The 12,903-nt window shown below is 50.2% G+C and overlaps 5 protein-coding genes across 5 annotated transcripts, besides 1 other annotated feature; 3 read left to right on the top strand and 2 right to left on the bottom strand.

Moving 5' to 3' along the window:
- Positions 1 to 12,903: part of a sequence feature (contig 1.170 861..216503(-1)) that runs on past both edges of the window.
- Positions 243 to 1,313, top strand: ANIA_09195 (asparaginase; the record flags this gene model as incomplete). The annotated part of the gene is made up of 1 exon (XM_677372.1): positions 243 to 1,313. The coding sequence occupies one exon, from the start codon at positions 243 to 245 to the stop codon at positions 1,311 to 1,313; it is 1,071 nt and encodes a 356-aa protein (XP_682464.1).
- On the top strand, positions 3,029 to 4,291 carry ANIA_09196 (uncharacterized protein; the record flags this gene model as incomplete). The annotated part of the gene is made up of 2 exons (XM_677373.1): positions 3,029 to 3,546; positions 3,601 to 4,291. 2 exons carry the CDS (start codon positions 3,029 to 3,031, stop codon positions 4,289 to 4,291), a joined length of 1,209 nt encoding a protein of 402 aa, XP_682465.1.
- ANIA_09197 (uncharacterized protein) lies at positions 5,437 to 6,962 on the top strand (the record flags this gene model as incomplete). The annotated part of the gene is made up of 2 exons (XM_677374.2): positions 5,437 to 5,615; positions 5,673 to 6,962. 2 exons carry the CDS (start codon positions 5,437 to 5,439, stop codon positions 6,802 to 6,804), a joined length of 1,311 nt encoding a protein of 436 aa, XP_682466.1. The 3' UTR covers positions 6,805 to 6,962.
- Positions 7,695 to 9,620, bottom strand: ANIA_09198 (aldehyde dehydrogenase family protein; the record flags this gene model as incomplete). The annotated part of the gene is made up of 6 exons (XM_677375.1): positions 7,695 to 8,321; positions 8,375 to 8,435; positions 8,484 to 8,938; positions 8,991 to 9,260; positions 9,483 to 9,537; positions 9,577 to 9,620. 6 exons carry the CDS (start codon positions 9,618 to 9,620, stop codon positions 7,695 to 7,697), a joined length of 1,512 nt encoding a protein of 503 aa, XP_682467.1.
- On the bottom strand, positions 9,681 to 11,789 carry ANIA_09199 (protein gprE). The gene is made up of 2 exons (XM_677376.2): positions 11,080 to 11,789; positions 9,681 to 11,006 (listed from the first exon to the last, which is right to left on the bottom strand). The coding sequence occupies exons 1-2, from the start codon at positions 11,701 to 11,703 to the stop codon at positions 10,149 to 10,151; spliced, it is 1,482 nt and encodes a 493-aa protein (XP_682468.1). The 5' UTR covers positions 11,704 to 11,789; the 3' UTR covers positions 9,681 to 10,148.

The raw sequence follows: 12,903 nt of genomic DNA, 5'->3' as shown, positions 1-12,903 counted from the left end.
ACAGTGAACTAGCTGTGTGCTAACAATAGTTCTACAAGAGATTTTCTCTTTTTCTGAGAAGGCGTTCGCGAGATCTAGCTTTAGTCGCCACAAGAAAGAGATAGACGTAACCTATTTCCACAGTGAGGGGTGGAGAAAATGTCAGCTTGGAGACCTTGGATGCGAAAGACACTGCTTGAACTAAATCTTGACAGCACGAGCGAAATAGGCCAAGGATCGCCGAACCAAGGTCACAGTGCGCCATGGCAGTCTTGCCAAACAACTGCATTTTCACGGATCGAGGTGGCATTACGGAAAACATGCACTATATCCACGCTGCTGTCGTCGATGCCAGCGGGACTCTGCTCTACTTTGTTGGTAATCCCTCACGGGTTACACTAGCAAGATCTACTGCAAAACCGGCACAAGCGCTGGCCATTCTGGAAACGGGCGCGCTAGACCAGTATGGCCTTGACGATGGCGACGTTGCCCCGATGTGTGCCTCTCACAGCAGCGAGCATGTACATGTCGCGCGGGCGACAGACATGCTGCGCAAAATCGATGCCCGCGAGCAAGACCTGCAATGCGGGGGCCACGCATCTCTCTCGGAAACGGTCAATGCGGGCTGGATCAAAGCCAGCCTGGTACCCTCCGCTATACACAGCAACTGCTCTGGCAAGCACGCCGGAATGATCGGTGGCGCTAAGGCCCTGACCACGCGGAGCGACGGGTACCATCTCCCCGGACATCCGATGCAGGTCAGGGTTCAGCAGGTCTTCTCCGAGCTCTCAGGCCTAGACGCGCAAGATATCGAATGGGGCATTGACGGGTGCAATTTGCCTGCTCCGGCGCTCCCGCTAATGAATCTTGCGCGCGTCTACTGCGGTCTCGCAGCGTCCGCTGACGAGGCCGCCGTGTCCAGCGCGGCTCCAGCACCAAGGAGCCAACACTTGTCCCGCATCTTCGGCGCAATGGCTCAGAACCCGCGGCTGGTTGCCGGTCAAGGCCGGTTCTGCACAGTTCTTATGGAGGCATACAAGGGCGTTCTCGTCGGTAAGCTCGGAGCAGATGGGTGCTACGGCGTTTCTGTGCGGGTGTCAGACCAAACAATTGCGCTTGGAGCGGAGGGCGCGATTGGCATCGCAGTGAAGGTGGAGGACGGTAATATTGGGATACTATATTCGGCGGTGGTGGAGATATTGCAGCAGCTTGGTATTGGGACGACGGCAACCTGGGAGGTTCTGGAAGGGTTTCATCGCCCAAGGCTCATCAACACAGCCGGTATGGTGACCGGGTCGCTTCATTTTTCATTCAGGGTGCAGAGAGCGTCTTGAGAGGGTTGACGGGACAATGCGCTGGGTGTATCTCTCTGCAGTATCTTCATGAGTCGAAAAGTTGTTAATACCATCATGAAGATAGAAGTGACTAGTGTCGCGATGCCGAAACCCAAAGCGAAGCCTGGAAGTAGCAAGCTGAGCCGCCAGGCTTACTGGCGATTGTCGCAACCGTTCAATGAGATACCTGTCCGGGTTCATTCTTCTGCGGCATATAAACGGAAAGAAATGGCCTCTCAACTTTGGGTAGAGGTGAAATATTAACTTGACGCACTTCCCCGGATTGATAGTCAGTAATTTGGCGTCATAAAGTCGGGAAAGAAGTCATGGTTCTGTCAGTCAGGGGAGAAGAGACTGAGGTTCTAGCCAATAAATCTATATTAACGCCTCGCTCAACCCACAATACCTCGCTGGATGAAGGCGACTTGTAGGTAAGCTTAATATGGTCACAATTGACCTTACCTACACTTATTGAAGAAAGCTACAGGCGTCCGGACCATTTTCCGTCATCTTCAGCGGGTGAGCAGTGCCACTTTGACGCCGCGCGACTAGGTATTCGAGTTGTTCAGTCAATGCACTGTTCATCCGCGCATAACTAGAGTTCAGAACAAATGTAGTGCTTGATCGGTTGGCAAAGAATGACTTGTAATTCGTCATAATGCTGAGCTCATTCTCGCGGGGATGTTCTAAGAGATTTAACCAAAGCCGCCATTTGCGGCGCAGCTATACTTATCCTGTGGTTCCAAGTGTCGTTCTTTTCCGTATACAGGATATTATGGTCTCGCAATCCTGTACGGAGTAGTTTATAATATTCTTTCGATGAGTCCCAGTTCGACGTTATTCCCATCTCTGCTTAGTAGCTCATATGCCGACCAAGTCGAGGCCAGCCACCGAGTTGCCATGCGACTGTATTCCCCCAGCCAACTCTCTCGGATAAATCTGCACCACTTGCAACCCTGGTTGTCCATGCAGCCAATGCAATAGCAAACTGATCACATGGCACCATCTGTTGGCGAGAATACATGGGTTAGATTCAGCCTGCCGCATTGTGAGCTGCGAAAACTGAGGCAACCAAGCTCACGGAAGAATAGTTAGCAAGAGCCATAGCCTCGTCTCTGATCCAAGGCTCGATCATATTTCCTCTGACATTTGGCTCCCCTCGTGGCAGGCTGAGATTGGTTTCCACTCTTTTTTTGTTTTTCCTTCTTTGCTTTTCTTCTCTTCTCTGTCCTCTCCACCCACATCATCCTAGCTTCTTTTTTTGGCCTTGTTTGAAGTGGGGTGATATCATGCAAGGCCACCCCGTACTCAACTTACTTTTATTACATCTCAATAGGGTACATTATTTGTCTCTGCGCACCAGCGGCGGAGTTGTAGGATTGGCCACATAGACAGGCTGCTGTAGCTCTTCAGCCTACCTAAATCCAACCACGAAGACCTGGATTCTCAATTGGAGACTGGTACGGCACGAGGCGCCGCCTGGGAGAAACCTGTTCTTGCGGCCCTGCTGGTGCTTTAATATGAGGCTGGGCTCGTCACCATAGCCAAACTTTCTCATAGCCTATTCTCGTTCTGGGTGTTCACGCCCCCCAGCTGAAGGCTGGCTACTTGAGAGCTACTTTTACTTGACCTTCGCGCAGACTTTCTATCCATCTCATCTTCTGCCGGCCCTTAGTCCATCTTCTTTTTGGAACACTTATGCGTGACGACACATGATGGACCCTATTTCTGCGACAGGACTCGCATACCCGATCGCAAAAGATCTCTACCGCTATGCGAAGCGCCTGAAACGTGCATACCACGAGATCCAACATGCAAAAGAGAGTCTCAAGAAAGTGATCGAAAAAATAGAGATTGTAGCTGAAACTTATATGTTCTTCAAAGATACCATGGACGACGCGAAAAAGATAAAAGATATGGCTCAAACGTTCAAATTGCGCAGGAACCTCATTCGAAAGGTCAAGTCAGAAGCAAAACAGATCATCGCGGAACTTAAAGCACTCACAAATATTTTTTCGCCCTTGCTACAAAATAGCTCTAGGGATTCAGTCCAGAAGTGGATTACACAATTTCAGTGGTATAGGAAAGAGAAGAGCGCTGTAGTACCTCTTCTCATGGACATGCGGATCCTTCAAGGCTCTATGGATCTGGTTGCAACTCTGGTGACCCTGCAAATGCTGAAAAATAGCTATCAAAATGCTGAAAGTGGACGAGACTCAATCCATATGCAAATGTAAGAGCGGATATCACACGAAGGGCTGCTTTTCACTGACCATCCGCTTGGCAGAAAACACCTCAGAAGACTAACAGAGATCGGGTTGAAGAAGCTCCAGGAGGATGAAAAGGCTCAGAAAGAGATTCTCAAGAAAAGATTAACGACGGCAAAGCAGGATGACATGGCACTCAATCTTGCCCTGCAGATTATCCGGATTCTAGAGAAGGAAATACCTGGACTGTACCGCAACCAGCCCCCTGATAGTCAACCAACGCCAGTTCCTGCAACACCATCGAGCTCATCAGCGCCGCCTCAAATTACACCTCGTACTTCGCCCTCTCTGGGTTCTCGCCCAGATGTAAAAGGCCAGGTATCACCGCCGCTGTCGCATCAAACGGTTTGGGTCATTGATGAAAGCGAGCAAGAAGAAGGAATGGAAGATGCGCCTCCAGAACAGGGGCCATATGTTCGAATGCCGCCGTTTGGTCCACCAGAGGCTGGCCCACGCCCGCGACGAGGCCGAAAGTCTCTGGATCGTCCTACTCCATCTAGCAGCGGAGATGACCAGCTAGAAAAGAATAGAGCGCGGAATCATCAAAACGATTATTCAAGACACAGGAATAGAGAATTATACTCAGGGCACAAATTACGAGCCGGTAGCCGGATCTCTGTGTATGGGAGCGAGGGCGAGGTCACCCCCACTCATTTGATGGGGTCCGCTGCGCTCCCACAGGGCTGGCAAAGACGCAAGGAAGAATCGTAGCTGCAGGTTGGTTAAGGAATCTAGATCGACGTCAGGGTAATCCTGTAATGGTGTAATATATCTTTACAATTCAGGTGCTCATTTTTCGGTATCGTGCGTGCTTTCCCCTGAAACAACCCAGGTTGCAGACATATCAGAACAGGAACCCCGTCCGCGGCGAGCACCTAATCTCAAGATTGAGGCATGATGAATCTCTGATTTGGTATATCTGCCAAATCTCAGAAAAGGCGCCGGAAGGTGAGGGAAACATTCGCAGTATGTGCAAAGGAGGAATTATAAGAAATTTCGTACCTTAGGAATTCTGCAACCACAAGACTTCAAAGTCTAAAGAGATCAGATATCAGCATTGCGTGATTCGTTTCCCTATTTTCATAGAAAATGCAGCTATTCAATGCGTGAAGTGCAGCTGTCTCTCGCTCGCAAGAAGGCTTGTCGCAGAAGGTAGAGTTGATCTGCTGAGATTAGTTAAAGGCAGTCCAGCGCAAACAATGGATTCTGCCTCGTAGTAATATACCCAGGTCAAGTGTAAAAAAGCAAATTAATGCGCGGAGTCAAGTGCTTTGTTTGCCATTGTGATCTCTTTCTAATAGGCAGTCCCATCAGTCATTGTTTAGCTTGGTGAGTATAAAACTGGAACAATCACTGTATCCTGCCTGAAAAGTCCGTTATTAACTCCGTACGCACTACGTAGATATTGCAAACCTTGTTTGAACCAGGGTATACTTATCTAGAACCTCTGTTTGGAACTCTTGGAAACACGGTGTGGAGTCCGATCAGCAGATAAAACCGTTGGTGATACCCCCGCATTAGAGAATCTTTGCTTGATTAATTTGACGACTCGGCATTGTTTCCTTGGTCGTACAATACTGCTCATTGGCTGAGTAGTAAGCTGGAGCTGCGCGGCCTCGAAAGAAGCAAACATATCATACGTGTCGTGCGAGATATAGCTGATAACCCTTCTTGTCATATAGGCATGGTTCATGAGGGTTAAAAAAATACAACACATACGTGCATACCACTTTTCCAGCCCAATCAACTACAAAGAAGGAACATGATCCCCAGGACTTGGGGAAAGGAACCTAGGAGCCTACTATCCATCTCAAATCTTTTTCTTCTTCTCCATGTTACCTTTTCTCTATTGAATAATGGCAAAGAAGAAGGACAAGAGAAAGCGTCCGTCAGAGCCGGAGGCGATCAATGAAGAGCCCATGCCAACGGAGTCCATTGCTGAGTTCATTGCTGAGCCCGAACCGCCAGAGGCTGAACCAGTAGAGGCCCAACTGTCAGAGCTGCCTGGTATTGAGTACAACCAGCCCGCATCATCGTAAGCTCAAAGGCTTCTCGACCGGGTTTGATATTCCTCTAATATACTCGAGAGCAGCCCCTATGAATACCCCATCGCAATCGTCAAAATTGGGAGAAAGAGCTACGGAATACCTGCCTACTACATCCGATGTATACCCCAGATAAAGTGCGAATTCGAATGGCACCCACTAGGCAGCGTCTCACTCACCGACGTTGACGAGGATATTGGTCACACATTTGTTCACTTTCTTTACACCGGACAGTACGAGACACTCTATTCGAACTGCGACCGTGTCAGGGAATATAGGAGAAGTGTGTTCGCATACCAGGCAGCTAGGAAATACGGGCTGCCTGTGCTAGAGGCACTCGCCAAAAGATATATTGAACATTTCAGTGAATTTACGCCGCTTGAGAACATACTTGGTACGGCCGTGGACGTGTTTACGAAGCTGCCCCACGACGAGGTATGGTTCCAAAGATATCTCAGGGGGTACTTTGTTCAGTCCTACAGAGAGAACATGCACTTTTTTCACCGAGACGAGTTCACCAAATCAACAGGAATGTGTCCTCCTCTTGACAGGATTATTCTGCAACTAACTGTTGATATCCTGTCCTCTCGTATCGCGGAGCTGGAAAGTACCATTGAGCAGGCCAACGAACTCAAGCCCGAGACTGAATTTGAGTCACTACCTGAACCTGCACCGGAGCCCGAGACTGATATAGCAGCTAAATCGGCGCCCGAGCCTGAGTCGAGCGCACCAACGAGAGCCAGCGATTATGACGCAGAGTCCTCTGCGAATTATGTGGAGCCTGCCGACCTGGGATACTCAGAAGAAGCGGCCTCATTTCCCGTGCCTGAAGAGCCCGGCAAGCCTGAAACATGCGATTTGCCAGAATGCACAGCAGAGAGCTCAGTCGAAGTTGATCCGCCGGCTGCGACATTTTCCCCTGCGCAGCCGCATCTCGAGACATATGGTAACGGTGACGTTTCACCTGGGGCCCGGTCTCCTGTGGAACTAGGCCCTGTCGCAGAAAACGCCCAAGGAAAATACCCCTCCCAGGAGTACCCTGTCCCAGAGCCCGTGCCCTCTGACACTAGTGATGGCTTGTACGGCAGCACCTCGAAGATGAAAAAGAAAAAGGGAAAGAATAAGAAAAAGAACCGTCCTATGGTTCCGCCTCCCCCTGTCCCTATAATTTGGAGCTAAGTCTCCGATCACACATGGCCAAGGCATGCCAGCAGCTTTTACGTTGACTGACTTGGCGAATTGTAGTTGTTTGTGTTCAGCTTTAGTATGGATGTCAAGTACGGGAAATTGAACCAGTGCTGCTAGTCGTATCTAATGATATTTGTTCTTCTTTGTCTCAATCTGGCACAATTATGATGAATCTTACAGACATCCTTGAAGACTTGAGTACCCTAGTTTTGAGATGCCAGTTCTTGATGCCGGTCCTTCACGTGCACGAGGAGTCCAGGAAACGTGGATAATTGAGCCGTCAAACTATGCCATGCTGGAGTGGATGTTTCACTACCAGAGCTGTGACCTAGAGGTACGGTCAGCCCAAGAGGCGCGACTGTTAGATAATCTGGAGTGGCCAGCTTGAGAGGCTGCCGTGGATGTACTATGTCTCTCTGAAGAACCAAACTAAACGATGCCAAGTCCTCTCCTTATAATTTTCCTGAAGAACAAAGGTATGAACCTGACGAGAATGGGGACGGAACCACATATCATTACCATGGCTTCGTAAGAGGTTAAACTGAGACAAACTAATATCATGAAAGGCATACCATAACCTTGCTAGTAGTACTTGCATACAAGGCTATACACATAACGAGAAAACTTGATTGCCCCAATACTGAATCTAAGGCTCTTCTTACCCTCTGCTTGTTTCATGTCAGGGAAACTGTCCGGCTCTGAGAATTGTGCTGTCATGTATAATGCCGTGTTTGAACAAGCCGCTGTGAAAGCCAAACTGTATGTACAGCCCAGCTTGTACATGAGAGACTTAAAACTAATAATGACGATAGCCCATAACAAGTACCCTGTCTTCCCTCGAGAAGCTAGAACAAGCCGACTACAACTAGGAAAGGTGATGCTCAGTTCTTAAGATACAAAGTCTGCAAGTTACACCACTGCCTCAAACCCTGCAAGCCATTCTCCGTCCCAATGCCGCTCTCTTTATGTCCACCGAACGGCGCCCTGAGGTCAGCTTCAAAATGAGTGTTGACCCAAACACTCCCAGCCTGCAGCTTTGCTGCAATTCTCGCCGCTTGTTCTAGGTCCCTCGACCAGACCGATGCCCCAAGACCCATTTGTGTATTGTTTGCGCGGGCAATGACATCACTCTCATCACTCCAGGAGAACAGAGGCATAATAGGGCCGAATTGCTCCTCCGTAGCAATGTGACTGTCCTCAGCTGGTCTGTCAATGATAGTGGGCTTGATAAAGTAGCCAGCCTTGTTGTCAAAAGCCTTGCCGTCCGGGTGGGTAAGGCTGAGCTGTTCCTTTGTGAGGTCGGCAAAGAATCCCTTGACCTTTTCATACTGCATGCTGTTTTGCAGTGGACCCATGAAGACGCCTTCTTGAGTGCCAGGGCCGACCTCGATAGTTTTGGCGTACGCGACTGCAGCGTCGCGGAACTCATTGTAGATGGATTCATGGACGTAGATTCGCTTTACAGCCAGGCAGATCTGGCCAGAGTTGAAGAACCCTTTCGAGATGACCTGATGCAGTTAGTAGGTGACGTTACTTTATTGGCACTCTAGGCCAGGCTTACCCGGGGTGCGACACTTTGAACGTCAACGTCTCCGCACACGATGGCAGCGTCCTTTCCTCCCCTACTCGTTGTTAGCACCCAGGAAAAACGTATGTGCAAGACAACTTACAATTCCAGGGTGACTCTCTTCAAAGTCCTACTGGCACTCTCCATGACCTTCTTGCCAGTCGCCGACGAGCCTGTAAAGCTTATTTTCCCAATCCCAGGATGCGCCGTCAACCACGGCCCCAAGCGGTCATCACCACTCAGAGCCTGCACCACACCGGGCGGGAAGAACCGCTGCGCCAGCTCAACGAGCTTGAGCCCACAATATGGTGTGAATGGCGATGGCTTGATGATGATCACATTCCCAGTGATCAGAGCGGGCGCCAGCTTGACAACGGTGAGTAAGTGAGGGAAGTTCCAGGGAATGATTCCCGCGCCGACACCGATTGGGATATGTCGCACGACGATCTTCTTCTCCGCACTGTCTTCAATGATTTCGTCCGTGAGGCCTTCAGCAACGTCGGCCGCGGAGCGGATGACCTGGGCTGACTGGGCGACTTCGTTGGCGGCGAATTGGAGCTGTACAGTTAAGCTCTTAGAGCTGGACCCCAGGATAAATAGAATGGCTTACAGGCTTCCCCTGCTCCTGAACAAGAAGCTTTGCAAAGTCTGCTACATACTCCTCAATTGCATCAGCATAGGCCAACAGGGCCTTCCGGCGCTCATCAAAAGGAACATCAATCCAGGTTTTGAAGGCCTCCTGTGCGGCCACAACAGCCCTGTCGACATCCTCCTTGATTGCGACGGGGACGTCAGGGTTTGGCTCCCCTGTTGCAGGATTTATGCCGTGGCGTCTTTCGGTAGTCGAGGTTTTTTCTCCATTGATGATGTTTTGAAAGTTCTCAAAGATAGAGAAGGCCATCGTATCGTGTTACAGATCAGTACCGTTCCTAGCGGGGAAACAGAGAAGAGTGGAATAGAAAAGAGAAGAAAAGCAAGATAAGAAGAAGCAGTCGGGTTGGAGAGGAGGAAAGACCAGCGAGTTGCACCTTCTCTAGTGACCGCGGATGTAGGGTAAACTTACTTCATAACGATGATGCTGGAGGAAAATTCGACAGCTTACAGTTGTCGCCACGGCCAATAATGGGCGTCGAACCTTGAAGCCCGTCTGATAAATCCTGGAATTCACATAAAGCACTGCACTGTTGTACATATACCTCGCCAGACTCACAAGAACCATACTCCTCAATTCCAGGCCCATTTTTACAGAATCCTCTGGACAGGTAGGTCTTGGTTGTGATAAGCAACCGACTAAGCTGGATAGAATATTGTGTATATAGCACGCTTCTCTAAGTGGGCTTGTTACCATTTTATATCATTCCGCTTCTCAGTGATTCAATGAAAATCCTCCAAGGACCCCGGTTTAGGAGCCTGCAATATATTGACTATTGTACAAGAGGGATTCGCTGACGAACTAGGTTCAATGATCAGCAAAAGCATAAGTCCCCTAGTCCACCCTTGAGGTAGACCACCTTCAACCTCAGGAGCCCTGAGGATTGAACTGGAGGGCAGACGATGACAGATAGGGCCAAGTTCTCTGTCCAGTCGAGGTTATCCAATCCAGAGTACGGTAGAGAGACAATAGCTCGCTCTTGCATCCGACAAAGGACCTTGGATCAACGGGTACGCGGACCGACAGCTGCTTAGCTGTGGCCGGCCCAGCATACTCATCGTTATACACGCCGAAAATATGAGTGGGAGAGGGAGAGACTGGTTATTTCCTCAAGTCTCATTGACGGTACTGATAACTCCGCTGGTAGTCGCCATCAACCTCCTCATGCGTGATCTCAAACGTCGTCTCTTGATACACCCCGCTAACACCGCCCGAGACTTCACTATCCATTTCCTTCATTTCCATATTCCTATCCCTGTTAGAATCCCTGTCATTCCCACTCCTCACAATCTGCTCCATCGAACCTTCCCTCCCATCTCTCGCCGGGTCGGTCAAAGTCAGCCTTCCCCTTCGCAGAGACTTCCGTCCAGCGCATCCAATCCATCTCGTCTTTCCCCTCTCCAGATTTCGCCCCCGATTACTCTGCCCGCCATTTCCGTTCCCGCCCTGCTCCGAGGAATCCCTCCCCTTCGTACTGATATGCGTCTGAAACGTATGGTCTTGACTATACGCATAGATCCTCCCCCCTTGCCCAGGGCCTGTCCCTGTCAACACCCCGCCACTCCCTCCCTCCGTGTGCAACAGCAATTGTCTCCTTGTCAATGTATAAACGACTGTATCGAATGCCCCACTCAAGGCCATCAGACTTCCCGCGACAGCAAAATACTCGCGACTAGGAATAACATGCCTTGCAGTAGACATGCGGCCCGCAGCGAGTGGCAGCGACAGAACCACATACGACAGCGGGTAGACGAGCATGTAAATGACGACGCGGTTGAGGCGTTTCAACGCCTGCGATTCACGCGGCGACCGGTTGTAATTATGCGTTTGGATCTTTCTAGCCGCCTGCTTCATGCGGCGGCGTAGGTAGATGGTTAATGTGCTATAGAGAATGATCGTGCCGAACTCGGAGAGGAAGATCCAGATGTAGTGGCCCCAGAGACGTTCATGCTCGTGCACGGGACTTAGCCAGCACTACCAGGATGAATTAGTACTCTCTCCAAAAAACGGAAATTGAAGACGGGGAAAGATGAAAAAGGAGACTAACCCAGCCAGCCTCTGAAATGACAAACGTATTTTCCTTATACAGCCCGACCGGGATGAACCCAAGCACGAGAATAAACACCCACAGCCCAACAACACACCCTACAAACGTCCGGTACGGTAACTGTCGTCCCCTCAGCACCACTGCGCCCGTATGTATCGCAATAGCAATAACGAACAGCCCGCTGCCCGGGTCAGCCGTTTGAATCCACCATCCCTGCAACACGCACGCCGCACTCGGGTACCAGATCCGTTCTGTAACCGCCCAGTGCAAACATAACATAAACGCCGTCGCTTGCTGCATGTCGACAAGCAGGAGGTTGTAGATGAGCACGACGTATTGGTTGCGCCATAATGGCCATGCGTAGTGCCGAGAACTGAACAGGAAGCGATACGTGAGGAAGAGGAAGAGCGTTGATGTTGCCAGGAGCGAAACGAGGCCGCAGACGCCCAGCGCAATAAATCCCGCTTTGGTACCGCCGGTTACGGTATCATATGGCGGTGGTGGTGGTGGTGCGCCTGGCGGGTAGTCGACCTCGCGGGGGTGGAGATGCATCTGCGGCTCTGCTCCCCGTTCATTGTCAGAACGACTGTAAAGAAAGTAGAGCGTCCGAATCAGGGCGGCCATTTTCGGATCTTTCTTGCTCTCCTTCTTAGACCCATGAATGGGGTTGCGTTTGATAGCGTCAAGCTTCCGCAGGAGCCTAAGTGAGACGCCGTGGCTGTTGACAGAGTTTTAACCCTCAACTTTCAGGTCTGCGGCTGAAGGGGAAGATTTAAACCAGTTCCTGACAGTATTCTATGAGAAGGGTCTAATAAACCCTGAACCCGCTAAAAAGGTTAAAAAACGGGGTCGTTAGTTGTAAGGCACGGTGATTGGACGGGTTGACGCCCCCTGGCTGAGCCTGGACTCAAATAACGTATGGAGCAAACTTTGGCGAGGCGAATTAGGCTCAGTTAAAAAGATCCACCAAATAACTGTCCAATCAGGATTCACGCGCCTTCCCAATCTGACTCGGGAAGTCACACTGTGATTACTGGCTTTGCCCCCATGGCACTTGTAGCTAATTTTGATTGTAACCATATTAGCTCATCGTTCTCCGCAGCTCATTCCCTGGATTAGGCAGGTGCATTTACTTAACCCAAGGGGACGGCGCGCATGCGCTTTTAGCCAGCGATGGGCGAGTGCTCGGATAGCAGGCGTCGTACATTACTACTATAAAAGGGTAATCCAGACCGACGCCATGACGGCTGGCCAGAACTTAATCGATTCCTTTGGGGGTCCATGCTGCGCCCCTGGTTCTTGGATCGGTTGCGAATGCCGAACTGTTCGCTTTACTTTCCTGAGGGGAATATTTCAATTTCCGGGGCTACGGGAAATATACGGGAGATATATTTGGTAGAACAAATCGTGCTACTGCGGGGCATCATTTAGTATGACGCCTCGACTTGAGTTATGCTCAAAGGTCTGCGCACCCACTTCGTGACAGTCGAAGAGGTTTGGTGGTTGGCTTAACTCCATTGGCCAGTGCCGGAATTTGTAAGGAACGGATTTTAGTTCGGATTACAGCCGAGATCTGAAATCGCCGATTTAAATCCGAAATCGACTAGGGGGCACTGGTCCATGCGCCTGGACATGGTCCGGTTGAACTCTTTAAACCATGCCCAGCAAATCCGGTGACTAGGCTCGTCTTGCTGTCGCCACAACCAATCAGCTTCCGTTTCGATATCCCATGGCTTCGACCGTAGCCACTGTATGAGGACTTGGATCCAACAGCAGCAATATCCTGGAAGTATGGGCAAAGACCCCGTCTTTTGGTTAAGGTTG

This window comes from Aspergillus nidulans, chromosome VI, assembly GCF_000011425.1.
Source record: "Aspergillus nidulans FGSC A4 chromosome VI".
Lineage (NCBI taxonomy): Eukaryota > Fungi > Ascomycota > Eurotiomycetes > Eurotiales > Aspergillaceae > Aspergillus > Aspergillus nidulans.
This window is presented reverse-complemented; position numbering and strand designations above follow the sequence as displayed.

Bases quoted from the DNA above. Each gene is read 5' to 3' on its own strand.
- ANIA_09199 (XM_677376.2), bottom strand. From the start codon at position 11,703: ATGGCCGCCCTGATTCGGACGCTCTACTTTCTTTACAGTCGTTCTGAC. The intron at 11,007-11,079 runs GTTAGTCTCCTT...TCATCCTGGTAG, and splicing joins TCATTTCAGAGGCTGGCTGG to TGCTGGCTAAGTCCCGTGCA.